The sequence below is a fragment of the Chiloscyllium plagiosum genome, chromosome 2, assembly GCF_004010195.1.
Source record: "Chiloscyllium plagiosum isolate BGI_BamShark_2017 chromosome 2, ASM401019v2, whole genome shotgun sequence".
NCBI lineage: Eukaryota > Metazoa > Chordata > Chondrichthyes > Orectolobiformes > Hemiscylliidae > Chiloscyllium > Chiloscyllium plagiosum.
In genome coordinates this window covers 121,625,202-121,650,781 of record NC_057711.1, presented here as the reverse complement: position 1 = coordinate 121,650,781, position 25,580 = coordinate 121,625,202, and the positions used below count along the sequence as shown (strand labels likewise).

General features: G+C 39.4%; 1 protein-coding gene across 2 annotated transcripts in view; it reads right to left on the bottom strand.

Annotated features, from left to right (window-relative positions):
* The window catches only part of LOC122563665 (ADAMTS-like protein 1), a 561,186-nt gene that overhangs the window by 203,439 nt on the left and 332,167 nt on the right, over nucleotides 1-25,580 (bottom strand). For both annotated transcript variants that reach the window (XM_043717704.1, XM_043717714.1), the window contains 3 exons: nucleotides 22,346-22,391; nucleotides 6,072-6,308; nucleotides 739-865 (listed from right to left, as the gene is read on the bottom strand). In XM_043717704.1, coding sequence (XP_043573639.1) covers nucleotides 739-865; nucleotides 6,072-6,308; nucleotides 22,346-22,391 — 410 coding nt within the window. The remainder of the gene's footprint in view (nucleotides 1-738; nucleotides 866-6,071; nucleotides 6,309-22,345; nucleotides 22,392-25,580) is intronic.

The window sequence follows — 25,580 nt, the reverse complement described above, 5'->3', positions numbered from 1 at the left end:
GCTTGGTGTGTGACTTGTGGAGAACTTGTTAGCAATGTCCTCCACTCTGCCATCATTTACAAACTGTGTTTTCTCTTGCTTCAGGCTCTGGTGGAGCCTCTAGCCATCTTGCCAATACTCTCTCACTAAGCACCTCTTACCTGGTTACTCTCTCCCTACCTTTGCAAGATTCCTTAAAGTCTACTTTAGGGCTGTAAGTGACAGTGGTCATTAATCTTCCTTCCACTATAATGTCAGCCCTTGAAATAAGAAATGACTATCACAAATCATGAATACTGGAGAAGATCAGTTAGGATAGAAAGCCAATTGCGACGAGATTCCATTCTAGATCAGTGATTACATCTTTTTCATTTCAGGAATACATGACTCTCTCAAAAGGATCCTTATGTTGCTGCTGCCATGGGCATGTTCGCTGATGACAGGATTGTTTGACAATCTAGAATAATAGATTAACCTTAGAAAGCTGCTTAAGTTGCTGATCAATTAAAAGAAACTGTATTCAGTGGATGTGGATTATTTGGGAACTTGCCCTATTCTCATGTGCACTGTAACAGGCTGAAAGACAGCTTGTTGGGCTTGAGTGGTACACAGATTTTTTAAAAAAGCTTGTAAATTTATAGTCTCTGCTTCTGTAGCCGTTTCCATCTGGCTATCAGAACCCCAACAAACTGAAGCCCAGTAAACAAATATTATCTGATTTCAAGTATTCAGCAAGATAGTTTTTCCAACAATGCTTACGCTTGTTCGATGATCCTTGAGATTTATGTTGTCCTCGTACAAGTCTGCATGTTGAACCATTCCCATTGCAGACTCCACAGTTGTCTTCCTTGGCATTACTTCCAAGTTGATGGTCACAGCCAACAACCTGCCAAAAAGCAGCATTGGGAGGAGAGCATTGGTACAGATTGATATGTTGCATGTGCACTGAAAATTACAATCACATTTACAGGGAAGCATGACATCCAAGCAAAGTAGACATCCTAGACATTTTCCTCAATATGGATATAATAGTTAACTTTGTGAAGTATAATGCGAGAAAATGGGAAGTTGTCACTTGGCAGAATGAATAGAAAAGTACAGCATTATTTAAGTGGAGAGGGATTGCAGAATGCTACAGTAACAGATAGCATGGGAAGAGCTCTTGTAGTGCAGTGGTAGTGTGCCTAGGTTCAAGTCCCACTTATTCTAAAGCTATGCAATAACAGCTTTGAACAGGTTGATTATGAAAAGTACCTGAAAAAGAATGAACCTGGGTGTGTTCTCAAAACATTAGCATGCAGAAAGAGCAGATAAATCGACAAGCAAATAAATATTAGTATTGATTGCAAGGCAGGGGATTAGTGTCTAAAAGTAGGCAAGTATCCTCTAGCTTTTGTTCACTTTACTGAAGGAGGAACATACTTGCATTGATGGCAGTTCAGAGAAGATTCACTCAGCTGTTTCTTAGGATGAAGGGTTTGTCCCGAGCCAGATTTTAGCAGGTTGAGTCTACATTCAGAGTTTAGAAGAATGCGAGATGATTCTATCAAAACCACAAGATTCTGAGGGGGGCCTGACATAGTAGGATATTTTTCCTTGTGATAGAATCAAGGACTGGTTGGCAGAGTTTTAAAATAATGGGTTTCCTATTTAAGACAGTGATGATGAGGAATTTATTCTCTTGGTGGTTGGAATTCTCTTCCACAGCTAGAAGTGAAGAGATTTGAATTTATTCAAGCCAGAGTCAGATATCTGATCAATAAAAGATCAATGGTTGTGAGGAACAGGCAGGAAAGTGGAGTTAATGCCACATCAGAACAATCCTGATCTAATTGGCTGGCACACTGGGCTTGAGAGGCCAAAGGGAGGTAACAAGAGCTGGATTGGGTCATTCAACCCCATGAAACTTGTACACCATTCAACTTGATCATAGCTAATCTTCTACTTCAACATCATTTTCCTGCACTACCCCTATATTCTTTGAACACTCTAACATCTGGAAATATATTGCTCTATGTCTTGAACATAATGGCTATACCTCTACAACAGCATCAGGTAAAGAATTCCAGAGATTCACGATCCTCTGAGTAAATCAATTCTGTGCCTAAACATTCTATCCCTTATTCTGAGACTGTGGATCCTAGTTCTACAACTCCAAGACAGGGAAGATATGTTTCCTGCTTTCCCAAATTGAGTCCTGCAAGAATGCTTTATGTTTCACTAAGATCGGCGGAAACATAAGCCTGGTGTCTTCAATTTCTCCTTAACTAACATCCCACCCTGCCAGGAATTAGTCTAATGAATCATCATTATGTCTCCTTTATAGTTCTGCAAGAGAATTAGAAGCTGAACTAAGCACCATCTAAATGATGTTATAGAAACATTGTAGCACGAGATCACAGTGTTGACAGACACATTACCTCTGCTGTTATTCGTCTTTGTAATTATGCCTAACTAGTCAATCCAACTTGTCCAGCATCCCGGAGAATTAATAAACAATTTCATTCATGACCTCTACAGATTAATAGAGAACTGTAATTACATAGTCATGAAATCAGAGCTCAGGATTGTTGGAATTATTGATGAATTTTTGTTAGAACTATTATGTCCAATGAAGATTTAACTTTGGAGAAAGTTATTCAAATTGTGTTAGAAGCAGAAACCAGGAAGACTCTCACACAAATATTGAGAAGAGGAGTAGAACAGGAGGAGATCAAACCTATTCAATTTACAAAGGTGTAAGCATTCTACAGGTACATTTGAAAAGCCAATACAGTATCTCCTGTTTGGCCTACTCCAAGAGTTAATGTTAGTGCTTTGAAACAATAAAGACTACACAAGCACAAGCAGTACTGAGCTGTGAAAAAAAGAAATGCTATATCTCTAAAGCTATATGTCAGCTCAAGAATATGAGTGGAATTAGAATAATTTGAGGACAGAAAAAAGACAAATGCTTTCTTGTGCAAAGAGGTTAATGCAATAGAACATCCGCATTTAAAAGATATATCTTCATTAGAAATAAATCTTCATTCAAAAAGATACCAGAGGCATGCTTGGGGGTAATTCATGCTCTAATCAATTTGAATGGGACAATTTGTGGACGTTAATAGACATCCTGTTAATTTTAAACTTGATATACATGCATATATCACTGCCTCAACAGATCAAATACCACAGCTGAAGAATCAAAAGTTACAATCTTTGGAGAGACTGCATGATTAAAGTGGAACAGCTCTCAAGAGCAACTGTATGCTACAACTTACAAATGGAATACAAATGACTGAAAATGGTCACAATAATTTGCAAGCAACAGTTCTCACATTTGAGACTGTGCATATCTTGACCTCAAAATACTTAAGGTGGCAGAAGGAGTTCAATTTGTTGCAGGAGAAGAATTGGTTGATAAACAACCACTATCAGTCAGTCAGTGAAGGAACAGTAGGTAGAAGATATTACTGGGGGTTCTAAGCCATGGCAGAACCAAAACAGAAAGGATCTAATGAGATTACCATTGCTGACATCAGAATTGTTTCACAATTTACTTTAGCTCACTTAAGGATTTTTAAATTCTTTAGCTAGCAAGTCATTTTCAAGCTCGAATTGACATAATTGATTTGACTTTGATACTGGAAATGAGCTGACCAAGTCAGAATTCAATTCTTTGCCTTCTGAAGTAGGATTTTACTCCCAAACTGAGCAAAATCTTCTTTACAGTTTAATGTTGGGTCCCAGTCCTGGCAACGGATTTCCCATAGTCCAGCCTATTGGCATTGAGAATTAGGCCCGCAAAACATTTTTAAAAAAACTTTCATTATGGCTGGCACAGGGCCAGAAGAACAGAGTTTTCCCCCTCTGTTGCACAAGAAAAGCTTGAAACTCTCTGCCACTAGCTGATCCCTTCCCACCCTGAAACGCAGAGGTCCCACAGGGTAGCCCATGGCTAATATTGAGTCCTGATAGCTGTCAGATGGAAGTATGGAAGTGGGTGGGACAGAACCACTAAGCCAGGTAGTTTTCCTTATGCTGCTGCAAAGTGCCTTAGTCCATGAGTTCAAATCACAATTTAGATACTAGAGCACAAACATCAAGATCAACACTCCAGTTTGATACTGAGGGAATGCTGCATTGTTGGAGTTATTGTCATTCAGCTGAGACTTCAAGCTGAGACCAATGAATAATACACAATTCAATCTTTCAGTCCCAACTTACTAGCACTACACTGATCTCCATTTCACAAACCCTTCAATTTAAATTCTTGCTTTTGCCTTTAATTTCATCCATAACATTGCTCCTCCCAATCCCTGTCATACCATCAGAACCTTAACCTCTTTGCTTCTATTCCTTCAACCCGCCATGCCTTTATTCACCAGTTTTCCACCATCTGGGATTCTCTCTCTTCATTAAAGGCATTCTTCAAAATGCAATTTGTCACCACTCATTTTCCTTTGTCATTATTTGTTGAGTACCATGTTGAATCAAAATGCCTCAAGATTTTTTCCACATCAAAGATAGGTTAATTGTTACTTAATTCCAGATATTAATTCTTGTTAAAATACCAATATTTAATGAAATTTACTTTAACGTGTTATACAGTGTCCCACTTTGCTAGTTTAATGGGTTGTTACTTTCAGGAGAGGGTAGGAAAAAAAGGATGAGATTTGGAATAAATGGACCAGTGGAATATATGGTAATGTGACATTAAAGGTAAACACCATTAGACTGAAAAATTGAATTACTCAATAAAGATCTCAATTAAATAGTAACTTAAATCACTGACTATTATTAGATTAGATTGAATTTAAAGATTTCAATGTTTTATTTAAAATAAAGTGGAAGGGAAATTACAGAGAAAACAGTGTTAGTACCAACAACTTCTATTAAAAGAAACCTTAGAATACATGGGTATGTTCTTAACTTCATACTTTAGGAATGACTAATATTCAAATATTCCTCTATAGTAAGTGTATGTTAATAATATCAAATTGCAGGTGAATGACTAGGTGGGGAAGAGTCAGTCGTGGAATGCCACAGGGATCAATGCTGGGGCCACAATTAATTACAATTTAGATTAATGAGAATTGAGTGATGGAAGTGAATGTATGATAACAAAGGTTATGGATGACAAAGGTGGAAAGGTAAGTGGTGAGGATAACAAAGAGTCTGCAGAAGGATTTAGACAGGTTAAATGACAGGTAAATACTTGGTCGATGGATAATCATATGGGAAAATATGTGTTATTCACTTTGGCAAGAAGAATCAAAAAGCTGTATTAATTGAGAAAGATTGCAGAAAGCCACAGCACAAGGAGGATTTGGGTCCTTATGCATAAATCATTGAAAGCAAGCATCCAAACCCAGCAGGCAATATGGGAAGGTAAATGGAATGTTAGCTTTTATTTCAAAGGGGATTTGATGTAAAAATAGGGAAGTCTTGCTGAAACTACATGAGGTACCCATCCGACCACATCTAGAATGCTCTGAATAGTTTTGCTCCTTATCTAAAAGGGAAGGTATACTGGTATCCCAGACAGTCCAGAGAAAGTTCACTAGATTGACTCCAAGTGCAGAAGGACTGTCTTGAGGAGAGGTTGAGTAGGGGCCTCTATTCACTAGAGTTTAGAAGAATGAGAGGTGACTTTATTGAAACATACAAAAGGTTCTTGAGGTGCTGGATAGGGTTGATGCAGGAAAGTTGTTTTCCCTTGTGGGAGATTCTAGGACTCAAGGGAATAATCTCAGAGGAAGGAGTGACCCATTGAAGTCGGAGATGAGGAAGAATTTCTTTGCTCAGAGGACAGTGAATCTGTGGAATTCTTTACTGCAGAGGATTAAAAGTATAAGTATATTCAAGGCTAAGATAGACATGTTCTTAATCAGTAAAGAGATCAAGGGTTATAGGAAAAAGGCAGGAAAATGGAGTGGATAATGATGATTGAATAGTGAAGACAACTTGCTGGACTGAATCTCCTACTTTGCCCCCACGTCTTATAGTCTAAAAAGACAAAACTAACAGATTTTACAGCATATTATTAAATAATAAAAACAATTGTTCATCATATCTCTTTTCTTCCAGTGTAGGCTCTAATTACTTACTTGGCAGTTTCCACTAATGCACATGTGCAAAGTCTCTGTGTAACATCGTGTGCCATCGAGCACTTTAGGTGCCAGTTCCACAACTAATGCTGTCCCTTTCGCCAAACACTTCAGTGCACAGGGTCTGTCAGGGTCATTGTAGATAGGTAGCCATTCATAGTATTGTCCTTGGTACTTGACATCATTGTGAGCAGAGCATTGCTGAGCACGGAAGTCACCAGCTTCTGGAGGGCATTCCTCGATGGAAATGGAAAAGACAAGTAAAAAGCACTGACTTGCATAAAGTTATGAAATTTGAATTCACTGAAAAGTGATCAATTGATGGAAAAGTAGGAAAAGAATGTTTCTGAATGCATTGACTTAATCGCTTAACTAAACACTCAGGTACATGTAATTGCAAATTAGATTAACTTGATAGAATTCACGAGTGTAATTGAACACTTTGCGTTTACAAATAATTGGTGAAGGGAATAAATTGAGAGTGAATACATTTATAACTGACTGTATAGTGATCAACCATTATTAGGAGAGTGATCAAAATAGTAAAGTTAGAATTTGACTTATTTCTGATTATTTTCACATGACTAAACTGCCATATCTTTAGAGATTTGTAATTTCTGCACAAAGTATCAGATTTTGCTGAAGTGGACAAATGACCTCTCACAATACCTCAAGTGAAAACATATTAAAGTCACTGCAGATAGTTGGTTGTCGTGTGATGCTCATTCAAAAATATGCAAGTAGTCCCAAGTTCAAAACTTGTAGAAACCCAATGTGACTTCATTGTTGTCTGAGTCGCAGGTTAAGGTTGACTGTGGTCCTATAATGTACATGCTTTTGTATGTTGTCTAACACAAAAAAACCTAGTTCAGTACTGGCCAGGTTTAACTGGTGAGATTATACTTTTATACTGTTACCAACACTGATTATTTTGTTAATGAATTTGCACTATTTCCAGCCACAGAAAACAGCGAGAAATTATCTTTCATTTCCAACCTAAGGACGAATCAGTTAATACTTGATGTGTGTTGACAATGTTTCCCACTGCTCACACTAAGGTTGGAGGCTTTATAACCATAATATTTATCCATTCGTGGCCAATTTATTCAATCAACAGTGGCTGTTGGTTCAAAAATCTGGAAAATCTTGACATCAGTGCCAACCAGTGAAAGTAACATGATCTGCTATAACATTACAGTGAATATCCTCAGGAATAATTCAGCAAAGAAATGATAAATGCCTCACAGATAGAGGTGACAGGAAGCATAGCTGATCTAATTCCAGCAAGTACCTAGCCATGATTACAAACATGAAAGAATAGCAATTATTGTGGACTAAATTTATCATAAATTCCATGGTATTCCAGGTGTAAATCTCACTCAAACTGAAGAATCAAACTTATACATCTGTACTAATGATTATAGAGACAAAAAATACTCAATTCAAAGTATCCCTACAGTGCAAAAAACAGGTCATTCAGCCCATCAAGTCCACACCAACCCTTGAAAGGGCACCCCACCCAGACCCACCCCTGTAACCTTGCATTTCCCATTACTAATCCACCTAGCCTGCACATCCCTGGATAGTATGGGCAATGCAATGGCCAATTCACCTACCTTAGTCATCTTTGGACTGTGGGAGGAAATTGGAGCACCTAAAAGAAACCCACACAGAGATGGAGAGAATGTGCAAACTCCACACAGTCACCTGAGGCTGGAATCTAACCCAGGTCCCTGGTGCTATGAGGCAGCAGCGCTAACCACTGAGCCACTGTGCTGGCCCATATTGGGTAAATATGTCATTTGTACACTTCAAATTACATAGGCATTAACATTTCATTTTACAATTCAAATTTTAAAGCAATTTCATAATGCTGTATAATGGCATAATGTTGCATTTAATTTTACAACAATTCCATAAAATGGTCAATATAATTTCCAGCAAGATTAAGTTTTACAATTGCATGATTGGGTCTTGGCAACAATCATAAATCCTGATAAAGTAAACACCTTAAACTCTAAATTTTAGTTGCCACGTCTCTTTGGCATTTGGAAATAATTATTTTAATATCAACTATTATACTAAATTCAATACCACTGTCACTGTTTGAATCCTGCCAGTGTCAGGCACTGATTAACTCGATGTAGAAAGATTTTCTGTGCTCAGGCTATGGAAATACTACAAAATCAGAAGTAAGCACTAACTCAGGAATGTTTAAAATATAATTCAGAACTTGCATCTGGACTTAATGTATATTAGTGAGTCTTGGTTGCCTTACAGCTATTTATATTTAAAGGGGTGGTGTCTCTACATTGGGGAGTTTTCAGGAAGGTTGAGTCTCTAAAACAAACCGCTTTGAATATCCAAGGTTTTGGTTACTATGGTCACCAAGGGGAAAAGGCTGCATTCCAGAACACGCTACGCAAACTAGTGCAGTAAAGCATGTGTAACTTTATATGAAGAAAATCATTTTAGGATGGCCCTCAATAGATCAGTGGGTAATTGTGATGCCCAGACGTTTGGACCTGATTTGTGATAGGTTAGCTGATCCCAGCTGTTGAGGCAGTGAACATGCAACAATTAGTCTCATAGGCTATGGAGTACAAAAAGGAAAATCATCTGGGATTTCCACTCCAGCTTTTGAGCTGGAAAATATGGATTTATAAACATCAAGCAAGAGTGTACTGCCTGCCTATATTGGCCCCCATGATTGAAAATTCATCGACTTTCATTATCTAGCATGGCATAAGAAGAATGACCATTTGGACTAAGGACTTCCCAATGGATTTACCCTCAAAAGATGAGAGCAAAAATGTGGCATAACAAAACATTCCAGCAGCAGAGAAGCCAACAATGTCAGTATTTTAACAACTGCACCATCATTCTCCTTGGGAATAAACTAATGTGAGCAAAGGCTTCTTTGGAATTAAGCAACCCCAGACAATGCAGATTTGATGGAAAATTGGAAACAAATTAACTCTATCAGGCAGATTCTAATTGACTATCTGAATCTAGGAGATCTACATTATGCCAAGGATGTCCGAGCTAAGGATCATTGGACAGTTTTCACTCATAGGAAGAGTATACAAATAGAAGAAGCGTATCAATCTCTTAAACTTGTTCCACCGTTCAGTGAGATCATTGCTGATATGTATCTTATCTCCATTCAGCTGCCATGATTGAATATCCCATCATATGCTTCTTTAGCTAAAAGCTACCAACCACAGATATAACATTATTAATGAGGTGAAATGTACATTTTGTGCAGGAATTGATGCTTCACTTTTACTACCTCTTGCATTAAGAAGCATTTAATTTCTCTTTCAGTTTGCTAGCTTTAATTTTAAGAAAATATTGCCTTGTCTTGGGCTTCCAAGTGGAAACATTTTATCTAAATAAATTCTATCAATTCCTTTCAAATGCCCAACAATTATAAATCATAAAACCAAGACAATTATGTTCTACATGTGCTTTCATTATTCATTTGCTTTTGGTGCTAGTTGAATGGTCTGGACTCAGAACTTCATAAAAAGATAATTTGTTGAACGTAACTAAAAGAAGACACAATGTTGAAGCCTTTCATGTAGTATCCACTAGGACTAGGAAGTAAGAAACCAGAATTAACAAAAAATAACATATCATATGAGACCAGGGTGCTGATTTGTTAGGCCAACATTGGCAAACTGATGTAACAGGAAGCAAGAATCAATCTTAGCAATTCAACTCTCATTGGTCAAGGTGGTTCCATAGAATGCAAGGATTAGCAGTCTCTATGACTGATTTTCCAATGAAAAATGTGTAAGTGGGACCTGAACACTCACTTTCACTCAAGAGCCCTGAAAATGTCTAACCAATTTGTTCAGCAATATTATGACACACCTCTGGAACAGGTTTGACTTGAAATAAAGCCACCTGTCTCAGAGGTAGGGACATTACCACAGGGTCACAAGATCCATTTTGGAATTTTCAAGGTATTTCAAAACCAACTTGCTTAGGGATGTTAATACACACCTCTAGAGTAGGTGCAACTTGAACCCAAGCCTCCTGGCCCAGAGATACCAACAATACCTCTGTGCCACAAGAGCCCTTCTTGAAATTTTCAACCTATTTTTTCAATCTACCTGTTCAGAGATGTTCTTACAAACCCTGGAGCAGGTGGGACTGGAACCCAGGTCTCCCAGACCTCTATTAGGGACACTAACACTGTACCGCAACAGCCCTTTCAGAATTGTTCCACATTTGATCATATTGAGAGGAGGTGATGTTCTCATTGTATTGTCATTGGACTCTTAAGCCAGAGACCCAGGTAATGTTCTGAGGACCCAGGTTCAAATTCTACCAGATGGTGGAATTAAGAGTCTAATGATGACTTTGAATCCATTGTTGATTGTTAGAAAAACCCATCTGGTTCACTAACATCCTTTAAGGAAGGAAATCTGCCATCCTTACATGGTCTGGCCTACATATGACTCCAGATCCACAGAAATATAGTTGATTGTCAACTGCCTTCAGGGTAATTAGGGATGGGCAGTAAATGCAATGCCCTTATCCTATGAATGATTTTTAAAAATTGAACCTGTTTATTATTGATGCTTGCTCTGTTTAACTGGTTAAGTGTAATGCAGACTCAGAAAAGTACAGAGGAACCTCGATTATCCAAAGGACATGTGTGGCAGTATTTTGTTCAGTTAATCGAATTCCGGATAATCGAATGCCAGATGACATAATTTAGCCGAGCATCGGAACCTTGCGATCTTGCTGGATAATCCGATATTCGGATAATCAAATGCCGGATAATCGAGGTTCTTCTGTATGTAAATTATACAAGGTACTATAATTTAGAGCTTCTGAAAGCTTGCAGACATTTTGTGATTACAGAAGTATTTTAAAACTCTTATAAATCAATATCCTCCACACAAAAATTTGGGGTGCATAAGCCCTGGATTGCACTGAGATTTTAAAAAGTACAAAACAATGCAATGAACATAGCACCAGTGTGCCACATTACTGGGTTTTTGAGGTGGAAAGCTTTCATTGAGAGTTGGGGTATTGCCACTCAGGTCAAATGAAAGCCAGTGCTGACCAAGTCTGATTAACTTTGTTGGGCAGCAAGTGGTATCTCGCATCAGTCCATCCGGCCAGCTAAATAGCTGTTCCACTGTGGGATAAATGTATTTCCTTTTTGGGAAGAGCAAACTCTGACCTGTGTGCATCTCTCAGTTGTTATTATTTGAGATAAAGAGCAATAAGCAAGTAGATGGCCACAAAATTCCTATGTTGTATTTCTCACTATTTAGAACCATGCAATATCCAATACACACATTTCACAACAACTGTTATAACTAAATGAAAACAAAAATATCCAAAGCACTGTAGTTTAAAGACAAATTAAGGATGTATTAAATCGGGAGTTCTTTTCATTGTTTTAATAGTTTTACAAATTGTGATGTAGAAACCATATTTATTTTGTAAAATGCATATCCCTTCCAAAGTATGTAATAGATTCCAATTGTATATTTTCCACAATCTCTGATCGGTACCTGATGCATAGATGGTTTATTTTTAAATTAATATCCATTTTGTTAATGGACCCAGATTGCCATGTCACAGCATCACTTTGGTATCTCTATGGTTCAACACCAGCGACATCAACATTCACTCATGTGTAGACAGTTTTAGGGGAAAATTTGCAGATCCCAGAGATACTGTGGGTTATTGTTTATAGTGTTATAATTGCAGCTGAAACAGGTGATTTGGGATGGAAAAGCAGAAATCTCAATTTAATGTTTGATACCATAGAAGAAAATGAAAGCCTTAGTTTGTGACAGGCTTCCTGTAGTCAGTCCACAACAATTCTACAAATCTAACCCCAAGAACTGATATATGCTCCAAGTGGAGATGTGTGCAGCTTATGCAGGAATGGTGCCAGCAGCAAAAGATATTGAGTCTAAAGATGGCAAGAAACAGATGTCTCGGCACATCGAAGAACCATTTCCACTACAACTGGTTTTCCAACATAAACTGTCCATTAGGAAGCTTAGGAGTTTCCAAAATACACATCTCTTTATCATACGCATAGATGAAATTTTCCTAAAATGCCTTGATATTAATATTACAAAATGAAATGACAGTGTGTTATATTTTAGTTCAGTTTTGCAAAAGACTTAGAACTCATTAACCATTAATGTTTTAACAGACTAAACGTTAAAATCAGCATCACCACCTCAGTAAAATGAGATTATGGCTGTGATCCTTTCCTTAACAGATCTATACTTCAGTACTCATGACAAACTACAAAATAATCAAAGATCTTCAAGATCTTACAGCTGTGAAAACCTTGGCACTAAACAGCCTCATATGTAGTTTTATGATAGGGGAAAACAGTCAGTCATATTGAATTGTAGCACAACACAGGTTTACTGTTACCTGCACTCCAAGTTACTCAGCAACAAAAACAAACACCTGGTATGACTTCGAGCAGTGAACAGGCTCCAGCAATACATTCCAAGGCAGCTTTACTTGAAGACCCAGAGTTACAGATTTTTAACGTTTTGAGGCCTGATCCCCGAGCAAGCATAAAGCCAGCACAAATAAATAATTTTTTGATACATATTGCATCATGAATTTGGTATGCAAGGGAGACAAGGGAATAATTTCAGCTCCCAGCAGCCTGTATAAAGAAGAAGTTTTATTCTTATGGAAATGATCGCCACTAGCTGTCCTTTCCATGCTCAAATAAAACCTTGCCTAGCATCTTAACATTATTATCAACTGCGATTTTACGTAGTCACTTATAGAACTTTAATCATCTTTAATCAAAATCCGAGCATAGACTCCCTGATCCCAATCCTCAGTTCTATGTTAACGTCCTGGCTGTACACACACATTAGATCCCAGTTCAGGTTATGTTTGGCCTTGGATCTCCATTTCCTGAAATTTCTGAAATTATTATTGGCTTCTTTATTGAGTATATTTTCCAACAGCTTGCCTCTAAAAAGCAAAACGTACATATAGAAGAATTAAAAACCCACAGCACAGAAGGAGACCATTTAGGTCCTTCCACCAGCTGACAAGTAACCATCCAATTGAATCCCACTTTCCATCCCTTGCTCCATAGCCTTCCAGGTTATAACTCCTCGAGGAACTATCCAAGTACTTTTTAAATATTGAGGACTCCTGCTTCTACCCATCCTTTCAGTGAGGCAGTGGGATCCAGACCTTTAAAGTGAAAGAATTTCCTCTAACACTTACCATAAATCTCTGGAAGGCTTACAGACAGATCATTTTAATTAACCTGTTTAGACATGTTATGACACAGCTCTGGAGCAGGTGAGGCTTGAACCCAACTCTTCTGACTTGGGGAAAGGGACACTAACACTGCAACCCAAGATTTCCAGAGTTACAGATATCTTGAATGTGATTACAGACTTCAGTACAAATTTACAGGGTCCTGCTATTGGAAATCAACCCCAGTGATTTGTTCCCCTAACGTGTGAAATCTTCATAATGTGTAGCTGGAATAAACACATCTAGCTTGAGCCAGATCAGAAGCAAGTGAGCAGGATGATCTGATTTTCATTCTGGTGATTGAGGATGGGGTTAGGGCGTTGGGTGGTGGGGGGTGGGTGGTGAGGGGAGGAGGAGGTGGTGCTTCACAGAAGTCAGATCTATCGCCCCGGAAACAGTGCAGAGGCAGTACCTAGAGGTGCTGAGGCAGTAAATAAAAATCCCAATTCAGCTCCAGCAGTTAAATTAAAAATAAATCTCTAACACTCATACCCTCACACATTTCCAATACACTACCCATGCCACCTCACCCAAGGCCCTCATATCCTCTGTGCAAATCTATGGACCCTGTACCAGCCTCCATAGCACTTTACAGCTCCTATGCTAACTCACTGCCATGTCTCACCAATCCATTTTCCCTTTGTCCTTGCACTCTTGATGTAAACTCTCACAATACCGCATACGGACAGACCTCAAGGGTCATGCAGAGATGAAATAAAAATTTAAGTGTCCAAAAGCACACTCATTCAATGAAATACATTTAAATTCTTTCATTTCATTCATGTAATTGATCCATTATATGTAAAAATAACATATGAATGGTAGGACCCAGGGAAGTACTGAAGATCAGAAGGATCTTGTTGTGCAAGCCCCTCATAATTTTATATATCTCAGGTGGCCCACTTTGTATACAGAGGGCATTTCTGTCCGCACCTCTTTTCTTCTCTCCTACAACACCAATAGGATTTCAGTTTCCACCCCACCGGTATCTGCATCCAAAGCACCATCAGCTGCAATTTCCGCTTCCTCATATGAGATGGCACCACCAGACACATATTTCCCTCCTCTCCCTTGTTAGCATTTGACAGGTACATTCCTCTGGGACACCCTGGTCTACCCCTCCTCCATTTCCAACTACTCTCCACATTCCTATGGCACCTTCCACGCAATTTCAGAAGATGTAAAACTTGCCCTTTATATTCTCCCTCCTTACTAGTCAAGGCCCCAGTCACACCTTCTAGGTGAAACAGCGATTTACCTGCACTTCATTCAACCTAGTCGACTGCATTCACTGCTACAATGTGGTCTTCTCAACCTTGAGGAGACAAAGCGTAGATTGGTTGACCACTTTGCAGAACACTTACATTCTATCTGCAAAAATGACTCTGAGCTTCCAGTTGCCTGCCACTTAATTCCCAAGGCTAATGCAAACTGAAAAAACAGTATCTCATCTACTTGGGGACCCTGCATTTTCAGGACTCAATACTAAGTTTAATAATTTGAAAGCCTGAAACCCTCCTTCCACGTCCTTTACCCATCTCACACCCCAGGCTCTGACATGTCATGGACTGCTTTCAGCATAGCCAATTCTTTTATACTGACTCATTGCCTCTGTTATCAGTTCCTTTCCTTCTATGTCTTACTATCAGCCATCCCTTTGTCAGTCTAACTTTCTTTTTCTCTCTCTCCACCTATCCGCACTTTCCTTTTCCTCCCCATGGCCAGTCATCAGCATAAAATACCACCTTTTCCTAGCTACTATCAGTTCAGAAGAAGAGTCACTCAACTCAAAACATTAACTTTGCATTCTCTTACAGATACTGCCAGACCCAAATTTCTCCAGCAGTTTCTGTTTTTGTTTCAGATCTTCAGCACCCAGAGTTCATTAATTTATTATTATGTCATGGAAAGTGCTCTTTTCAGTTTCTTTCTACTATATTAATGTAATAATCAAGCCATCATCATGGCAACTGTGGGTGTGTTCTAAGCCCCAGGTCTGACACAGTACAGCCTCCCTCCCACCCTCTTCCTCTAACCTAAATAAGAGTCCACAGACTTGCAGCAGGGAAGAGCAGGAGCATTGATCAGGGGTCCTGCAGGGAAGGTGAGTCACCACTTTAAGGTTTCAAAAAAACTTACCTCAACTGGCGGAACCCTCCATTTCTGTTCAAGCAGCAAGAAGAGTGGGAGCTCTAACTAATAAGGACTCTCGTGTGTTGTTAAGGTAAGGCTTTTCAATTTATATTTCTTGTGTATCATGTGATTCTTTAAAGCATTAATTGGTTAATTTATTAAGACCACAGCAGAGAAGTACTAGAAATTATTTAATATATAAATTGCAAAAGTTAATTAAGTAAGTAGCTATGGCTGGACAGGTGATGTGCTGTAGCTGTATGATGTGGGAGCTGGCCGATCCCATTGTGAACGGCAGTGACCACACCTGCAGCAAGTGTTGGTTGCTGGAAGAACTCCGGATCAGAATTGATGATCTGGAATCTGAGCTTCAAAATCTGCAGCACATCCAGAAGGGGGAGAGTTACCTGGACACTTTGTTTCAGGAGGCAGTCACACACAGTAGATTAAGTAATTCAAATTCAGTAAGTGTTCAGGGACAACAAAATGTGACTGTATGTGAGGCAGGTAGGGGGATTCTGAGTTCAGGAGTGGAGGAGCCTCAGCCCTTGACCTTGTCCAACAGGTATGAGATTGTTGCTCCCTGTACGCATGAGGAAAAGGGCTGTGGCCAAGATGAGCCAGCTGACCATGGCACCATAGTGAGAAGGCCATTCAAGGGGGGAGCAAAAAGACAAGTAGTTGTTATAGGGGACTCTATAATTAAGGGGACCGATGGTATCCTATGTAAGTTGGATTAGTAGTCCCACACAGTGTGTTGCCAGGGTGCAGGACATTTCCGACCGGCTTGATAGGATATTGGAGTGGGAGGGAGAGGATTCAGTTGTTGTGGTCCATGTTGGGACTAACAACATAGGCAAAGCTAGGGTGGAGAATATGTTTGGGGATGATAAAGCACTAGGAAGGAAATTGAAGTACAGGTCCTCAAGTGTCATAATTTTCGGATTACTGCCCGAGCCACATGCCAATTGGCATAGGGATAAGAAAGTTAGAGAAGAAGTAAACACGTGGCTAAGGGATTGGGGTAGGAAAGAGGGATTCCATTTCATGGGGCATTGGCATCAGTTTTGGAAAAGGGGGGATCTGCACCATTGGGATGGTCTCCACCTAAACCGATCTGGAACCAGTGTTCTGGCAAAAAAGATAAATTGGGTGGTCATCAGGACTTTAAACTTCTGAGTCAGGGGGAAGGGAAAGCAAAAGCGATGGTGAATATGGAGTTAAATTGAAAGATATGCAGCAGGATAGCATGTGTGCAGGTGGGTTTAAACTCGAGGCTGACTAGGAATGCAGCAAAAAGGAAGGATAACTTAGGACATCTTATGATTTCCAATATCTGTAATATTGATAAGAAAGTTAGCATTAAGGCACTTTACATGAATGCTCGTAGTATTCGTAACAAAGCAGATGAATTAATGGCATAAATTATCGTGAATGATTATGATGTGGGTAGGGATCACAGAGACATGGTTGCAGGGAATCCAGGACTGGCAGTTAAATATCCAAGGATTTACAACTGATCGAAAAGACAAGGAGGTGGGCAGAGGGGTGAGCTACTGGCATGAATTGAGGATTGGCTGTCTGACAGAAGACAGCTAAGTGACAAGTGGTTTCCCACAGTGTTCAGTGTTGGGGCCGTAGCTGTTTACTTTATATATTAATGATCTGGACGATGGGACTGGGGGCATTCTGGCAAAGTTTGCCGATGATACGAAGTTAGGTGGACAAGCAGGTAGGACTGAGGAGGTGAGGAGCCTGCAGAAAGATTTAGACAGTTTAGAAGAGTGGTCCAAGAAATAGCTGATGAAATTCAGTGTGAGCAAATGCGAGGTCTTGCACTTTGGAAAAATGAATACAGGCATGGACTATTTTCTAAACGGTTAGAAAATGCATAAAGAGATCTGGGAGCGCTAGTCCAGGATTCCCTAAAGGTCATCTTGCAGGTTGAGTCCATGATTATGAAAACGAATGTAATATTGTCATTGATCTCAATAGGTTTGGAATATAAAAGCTGCAATGTGCTCTGAGATTTTGTAAAGCTCTAGTTAGACCCCATTTAGAATACTGGTTCCAATTTTGGGCTCCACACCTCAGGAAGGACATACTGGCACTGGAGCGTGTCCAGTGGAGATTCACACGGATGATCCCTGGAATGGTAGGCCTAACATACAATGAATGGCTGAGGATCCTAGGATTGTATTCATTAGAGTTTAGAAGTTGAGGAGAGATCTAATAGAAACTCACAAGATAATGCATGGCTTAGAAAGAGTGGATGCTGGGAAGTTGTTTCCATCAGACAGGCATACTAAGACCCATGGGGTACACCCTTAGAATTAAAGGGGGTCAATTTAGAATGGAAATGAGGAGACATTTCTTCAGCCAGAGAGTGGTGGGCCTGTGGAATTCATTACCATGGAATGCAGTAGAGGCCAAGTCATTAAATGTCTTCAAGGCAGAGATCGAGAAATTCTTGATCTTGCAAGGAATTAAGGGCTACAGGGAGAGTGCCGGTAAGAAATGCCCATCAGCCATGATTAAATGGCAGAGTGGACTCAATGGGCCAAATGGACTTACGTCCACTCCTATCTTTTATGGTCTTATGGTCTTAACTCAACAGGACATTCAAAACCAGTAAACTACCACCCAGAAAACCAAGGGCAGCAGATGTATGAGAATATCACTACCTACAAATTCCACTCCAAATCAAACATCATCTTGACTTGGAAATATATTTCCCTTCCTTCACCGCGCTGGGTCAAAATCTTGGACTTAAGCTCTTAAGGAGAGGAGCATATCTACAGCATAAGGACGGAACATCTTACAACATTCACATCAGTGAGCAGTGCAGCAAATAATTTCCTAGACTGTCAGCTCACAGTGAGTGTAAACAATTGGTCTCGTGTTCTCTATACTGTGTTTCAATGTGTTATTGAGTAAATGTAGAGAAAGGTCTATACGATGAAATAATTTAATATTTGCTGCATTTTCCCACCATTGGTATTAAATAATTTCTCCTTGAAGTGTAAGGAGACGCTAAGGACACTCACCTGTCACAACATTCTTTTCCTGACACTTTCAATTCAAGGAGAATTCAACTTCCCCCAGCTTAAAGAATGCATAGTTTGTGCAAATATACCACTGACCCTGTTCCTGACTGCAATGCCCTTGCCAATCATACAATCACAGTCCAAGAGTGGAGCGAGGAAGAAGGGGTGTGGAGAAAGGGCAGAGATCAGAAATAAAAATGCAAACTGGAAGATTCATAAATTGCTTCCTATTGTGAAAATTTCCAGTGAGACCGCAGCAGTGACTGTTTGTTTATAAGAAGTGTAGGAAGTGGGTATTCCAAACTTCAAACCAATTCATCAGAAAAGAAACAAGCAACAAAAGTTTTCTTGTTCCTGGGATGGAGGTATGAGTGTCATTTATTGCACATTTCTAGTTTCCCTGAAGACATTGAGGATCTACTCTTGAGCATGGCACAAGAGAAACATGTAGGCTGAACCACAGCTCATTAGGAAAGCATTCATGAACAAGCTGCTTTCATACACATCTACATTCTGGGGAAGTTCAGAAGTGATTCTCTTTCATTGGATTTACTTTCATAAGTAGCTATGGGGGAGACTGAACCCACAATCTCAGGATCACTTGTTTACAGCATTAACACACTCCCTTTATAATAATCTCCAGGAGGCAGTGACTTTGAGTAATGATCGCACCAGCTATCTATTGGGAAGTTTATTTCAGTGCAATTCAGCACTGTCGGAAAAAAAGAGAGAGAAAATTGTTGAGGAGCTGGGGTCACTTTGAAAATAAAGAATACAAGTGTTGGACTGAAGCTTGACAAACCTTAGAATTGCTCGCAAACACTCTGTACACAGTAACAACAGGAGGACAGAGTGTCACAGTATGTTTCTTTCACTTCAACAAATGCTCACTTCTGAAATTATAACATTTGATGGCAGAGATAACCAGGAACATAGCAATAAAACAGTCACCATGGAAATTAAAGGCTGAACTGCAAGACATGCGGACACTGCATCATTAACTATATTCTTCCAGATTCCATTTAGTAGCCTGGTAAGGAAGGAATAGATCGTCTAATGTTTGAATGAGGAAAGGCAGTTTCCTGAATTATCAAGCAAATGCATAGCACAATCAAACAAGCAGCAGCATTAAATAAAGGCAATCCAGGATCAACAATCTTTCACATCTGGTGAAAATTCGGATGCAATCCCAGCTGTCATGCATAAATAATTACGTCAGTATCAATGCATACCGAAAGGTCACAGAACACACAAAAAGATGCAAGAGATTCCAGTGGCCATGCCTGGAGATTCCCACAGGAAACCTGCATGCTCATAAGAATTAGGGAAAACATTTAGAGCCCGGCTACAGCATTAAAACAATGAAACCTGACTTGCTCCTTTAAAAGCATTAACTTCAAAAGCTTATTTCCATTATTTTTGTGATGAGGAGATTTTTCACACAAACAGTCAGGTGAAAGGGCAGTTTCTTTTGAATTTACAATCAAGTTTAATTGCAAATATTATTCTATTAAAAACCTATTTCAGTGTGTGGTTCAAATTTCAAACATCAAGATGGAATTTTGCCTCAGTGACAAGGGATCAGATTTTTATTCTGTGGAAATGAATGGGCTTCATGTTGGTTAAAATTTTGCTTGGAATATGAAAGTCTCTGTGAAAAATTTTATATTTATTGTAATTAGTGGTCAGAAGAGTCAAATGAAGTTTCAACACATTACAATGCTGAGATTTTTATTTCTTTTAAGGCATTTTGGGATTTTGTTTTAAACTTGAACCTCTAATGAATACATTAATTGAAAATGCAGGATTTCAGTAATATACAGAATCTGGATAAGATGGAGTTGTTCTTCTTGAAGCATGGAAGGCTAAGGGAAGATGTAATGGAGGTGTTCAGAATTATGAACTGTTTTGATAGAGTAAATAAGGAGCAATTGGCAGAGAGTTTACAATCTCAAAACACAGATTTAAGAAGATTTGCAAAAGAACCCGAGGGAGAAAGTAGATACTATTGCCTTGATCTGGAATGTGCTCTGTGAAATGGAGCTGGAAACAGACCCCAAAGTGCCAAGAGGGAATTAAACACATGAAGGGAAATGTTTACAGGACTATGGAGAAAGAGCAGAGGAGGGAGTGATCCTAATCAGGTAACTCTTTCAAAGAACTGGCACAGCCACAATGGGGCAGATGGTCTCCACCTATAGTGCAATTGTGGTTGATGGATATAAATCCAAGATTAATGTCAAACATATTGAACTTCAAATTACAACATGTATATTTTTAAAGATGCGTATCAGCCAAAAAGTTGTAAATTTAAAGTTATTTGTGTGTTTAAATTCGATGGCTATCTGGTTATGCTGTGTGTGGAGCAATGGAATGTTACACCTGCAGAATCTCATGGAAATGTCAAAGAGAGGAACTTAAAAGGGAGAAACACAAGGGTTGACCATTCCCTATGACATAAAACCAAATCCTAAGGGTTAGGTCCAAAATTGCAGGCACGTTTGTGTTTTACCCTTCCCAAACATACAAAAGAGGTTGCTTAAAAAAAATTACAATCCCAGGCAAGTTTGCGTTACTGGCATGATGTGTTATTATGGACTGGTGCGCTATGAAGGTCTCAGCTTGAGGACACAGCCATTACAAACCCCAGTACTACAAGGAGAAAGAAAAACAATCTGTCTCGCTCAGATTGCTGGAAGGCAGGCTAGCCTGTGAAGTCACCATTTACTTTTCATTGAACCCAGAGACTGATTTGTATATCTTTTTAACTATTAATTTTTAACTGTAATCTGTATTTGTTTATGTGTTCTATTTTATTTTCTCATGATTAATAGCTAATAAATTCTTTTACACAAGAAAGCTTGATTAATTTGGCTCTTTTTAAAGCATAAATACAGTTTGACTGAAAAAAAGGTGTCCATGGGAGAACAAATGCTTTCTAAACAAAAATTAACCTTGTTGTGACTGAGATATGGGTTGTATTATAGAAGGAAAGATTTACCCCTCCTCACCCAGGTGGATAACCAGTTGGAGTATACCATTTAGAATCATAACATGTTGGAGATGCTCATCTGGGGTCTGACTGTTAACATTAAATTATAAAGAAGTGTATCAAACATTTATAAATTGGTACCAACAGCTTTCTAAGCCTGTAGAAATGAATCCAAATATTATTTATTTAACAATCATTGAAAATAAGCATTGAAAATTAATGTTAACCTCATCCAAAGCTCCAGAAGTCTCTCTACTTAAAAAAAGACACAACTAACCATGTGTTATTATCAATCACTTTATTGATTTCCTAATGTCACTTAGCATTGCTGTGAAAGGAGATACTTTATAATGCACATAACCCTCCCCTCATTTGAATTGCTAGAAATGAAAAGATATCTGAAATATTATATTTCTATGATGCAATATTTTATTGGATGATATATATTTTCATTTTTTCTTTTTTTTTGAGATTGAGTTTGGGAGTGCACTTTGAGTAAAACAAGTATTCACTCCAGACTCTGCTCAGTGAAATCATTGATTGAACACAAGTGACTAGTGTGAATTATTCCTAATTTGTTCTGCTCATTTTCACCACAGTCAGATAGAATAGCAACTTCAGTGCCTGTCTATCTCCCTGCTAAAACCCAGTGAGAGCCACGATTGACAGTAGCCCCAGAACCCTTGTGGATAGCAGAAGCTAAAGGTTGCATGTAACTATACAAAGCTGGTCACTGTGTTTTTCATTATGGTGTAGTTCACCAGAGGGGAAAAATACCTAAAAAAAATTTGTTGATTTCAAAGTCAAAGACTTACCACACTGCTACAAGTCCTGTACCGTATATTTAGCCCTTCACAGTTCCTGTTGGAAAAACAAAAGACATCAATTAACTGCAACAGGATGGGGAAATAATAGTGACCTACCAAAATGATTACTGTGCATTAAACGCTGGATACTGGGTTACATTTGAGTAAACATCTTTAACCCATTTCATAATAATTTATTTTATCTAATCTATCCTGCTTTTCAGATTGCTAAGTGTGGTTCCTGCTTCCACATCAACATCAACAGAGTGGTAGATTGCTTTATTAGTGTCATCAATGAAGGGTCAATAAGACAGAGACCTGGGCCATACTAGCTACAGTATATTGAAGGCTTTAGAAGGATTTTCGAGTTTTCTTTTTCAGGCAAACACTTTCTATTTCCAGATTGTCGTGATAATGGTAAGTATGGACTATCAACTTTCAACTTTCATCATTTGAATTTAATGCCCAGGACCTTAATGGGTTAAAATGGTTTTAGAAAACATGGACCTGAAAGGACTGCAATGTTTACCTGGCCACATATTGAGGCAGGTTCAAGAAAGCAAAGTGGAATGTACAAAGTTGCCCGAACTGAAATCACCCTTTCTTCTAAAGACATAATATATCTAGTGTTAATTAATAAATGCATTAGAAATTGCACATATTGGACGTGGCAGTGCTGCCTGCAAACATCCAGCTTGGAAAGGCAATGGAGCCAGATTCAGGATTCCACAAGTGAACATATTTTAGTAGTTGCTTTAATAGAGCAGCAGAGAAGGGAAGAAATATGGATTGATAAGAACAAGAACTGGAAGCCTCTCCGTCTCTCAGTGAATTAGAATTAGAATCCCTACAGTGTGGAAACAGGCCCTTCAGCCCAATGAGTCCACACTGACCCTCTGAAGAGTAACCCACCCAGACCCACTCCCCTACCCTATATTTACCCCTGACTAATGCAATTTAGCACAGCCAGTTCACCTAACTTGCACATCTTTGGATTGTGGGAGGAAACTGGAGCACCCAGAGGAAACCTACGCAAAGACGGAGAAAGCAAATTGGAGAAACAACTATTCATCGAGAACTCTAAAATATCTATAGATTTCACCATATTTGAGGATAAAAGTCAATCTTGAAAAGTTGGGATCGCAGTTTAAAACATAAAACATCAAGGATTCTAAGGATTTTTAAACTGCATAGCCTTCATTCTTCCTGTCAGTACCAGAAACACTGTAAAATTTCCAATCTATGTTTGCAATGGGTTCAATGTCACATTTTACTATTTTCCTCAAAGCTATTAAGACCATTTTCCTTACTTTCAATCAAGACAACCTTGTAATTGACTCCTAAATTTTGATTAGTACATTTTAATTGAAGTATGAGAAACTTGTGTGCTAACAAGAATTCAATTTTTTTTTGTGACCATCTGAGAGGGTTAAATAGAGGACAGGTAATTTCCTTCTCACTTAGTTGTAACAAATTCCTTATCATGAACTACCCAGCTCTATCCCCTCCCAAAAGGTTGGATGTTGGTGAATCTCAATGATTAGATATTGGTGAATATCAGCATGATAGAAATGGTATAACGGCTGCAGAAAGGCAGTTCGAGAGGGATCTGCCTTTGGAGGTAGTTTTGGCTGAAGTCAGAAATAGGAAAGGAGCAGTCACCTTGTTGGGTGTTTACTATAGGCCCCCCAATAGCAGCAGAGATGTGGAGAAACAGATTGGGAAACAGATTTTGGAAAGATGCAGAAGCCACAGGGTAGAAATCATGGGCGATTTCAACTTCCCAAATATTGATTAGAAGCTCTTTAGAGGAAGTATATTGGACGGGGCAGTGTTTGTGCAGTGTGTCCAGGAAGCTTTTCTAACTCAGTATGTAGATTGTCCAACCAGAGGGAGGCCATATTGGATTTGGTACACGGTAACGAACCGGGACAAGTGATGGGCTTGTTAGTGGGTGAGCATTTTGGTGATGGTGACCACAATTCTGTGACTTTCACATTGGTTATGGAGAGAGATAGGTGCGCACAACAAGGTAGATTTTATAATTGGGGGAAGGGAAATTACGATGCTGTAAGGCAGGATTTGAGGAGCATACGTGGGGAGCATAGGCTGTCAGGGAAGGATGTGGAGGAAATGTGGAACTTTTTCAAAGAGCAGATACGACGTGGCCATGATATGTATGTACCTATCAGGCAGGAAAGAAATGGTCGGGTGGGGGAGCCTTGGTTGACGGGAGAGGTTGAATGTCTGGTAAAGAGGAAGAAGGAGGCTTACATAAGGTGAGGAAACAGGATTCAGACAGAGCAGTGGAGGGATACAGGATAGCCAGAAGGGACCTGAAGAAAGGGATTAGGAGAGCTAAGAGAGGGCATGAAAAATCGTTGGCAGATAGGATCAAGGATAACCCCAAGGCATTTTATGCGTATGTGAGAAACCTGAGAATCACGAGAACGAGGGTAGGTCCGATCAAGGACAGTAGTGGGAGACTGTGTATTGAGTCGGAAGAGATAGGAGAGGTCTTGAACAAGTACTTCTCTTCAGTATTTACGAACGAGAGGGACCGTATTGGAGAAGAGGAGAGTGTGAAATGGACTGGTAAGCTAGAAGAGATACCTGTTAGGAAGGAAGATGTGCTGGACATTTTGAACAACTTGAGGATAGACAAGTCCCCCGGGCCTGACGGGATATATCCTAGGATTATGTGGGAAGCAAGAGAGGAAATTGCAGTACCGTTGACAATGATCTTCTCGTCTTCACTGGCAACGGGAGTGGTACCAGGGGACTGGAGAGTAGCGAATGTTGTGCCCCTGTTCAAAAAAGGGAATAGGGATAACCCCGGGAATTACAGACCTGTTAGTCTTACTTCTGTGGTAGGCAAAGTAATGGAAAGGGTACGGAGGGATAGGATTTATGAGTATCTGAAAAGACACTGCTTGATTAGGGACAGCCAGCACGGATTTGTGAAGGGTAGGTCTTGCCTTACAAGTCTTATTGAATTCTTCGAGGAGGTGACCAAGCATGTGGATGAGGGAAGAGCAGTGGATGTAGTGTACATGGATTTTAGTAAGGCAGTTGATAAGGTTCCCCATGGTAGGCTTATGCGGAAAGGCAGGAGGCATGGGATAGAGGGAAATTTGGCCAATTGGATAGAAAACTGGCTAACCAGTCGAAGGCAGAGAGTGGTGGTAGATGGTAAATATTCAGCCTGGAGCCCAGTTACAAGTGGAGTTCCGCAGGGACCAGT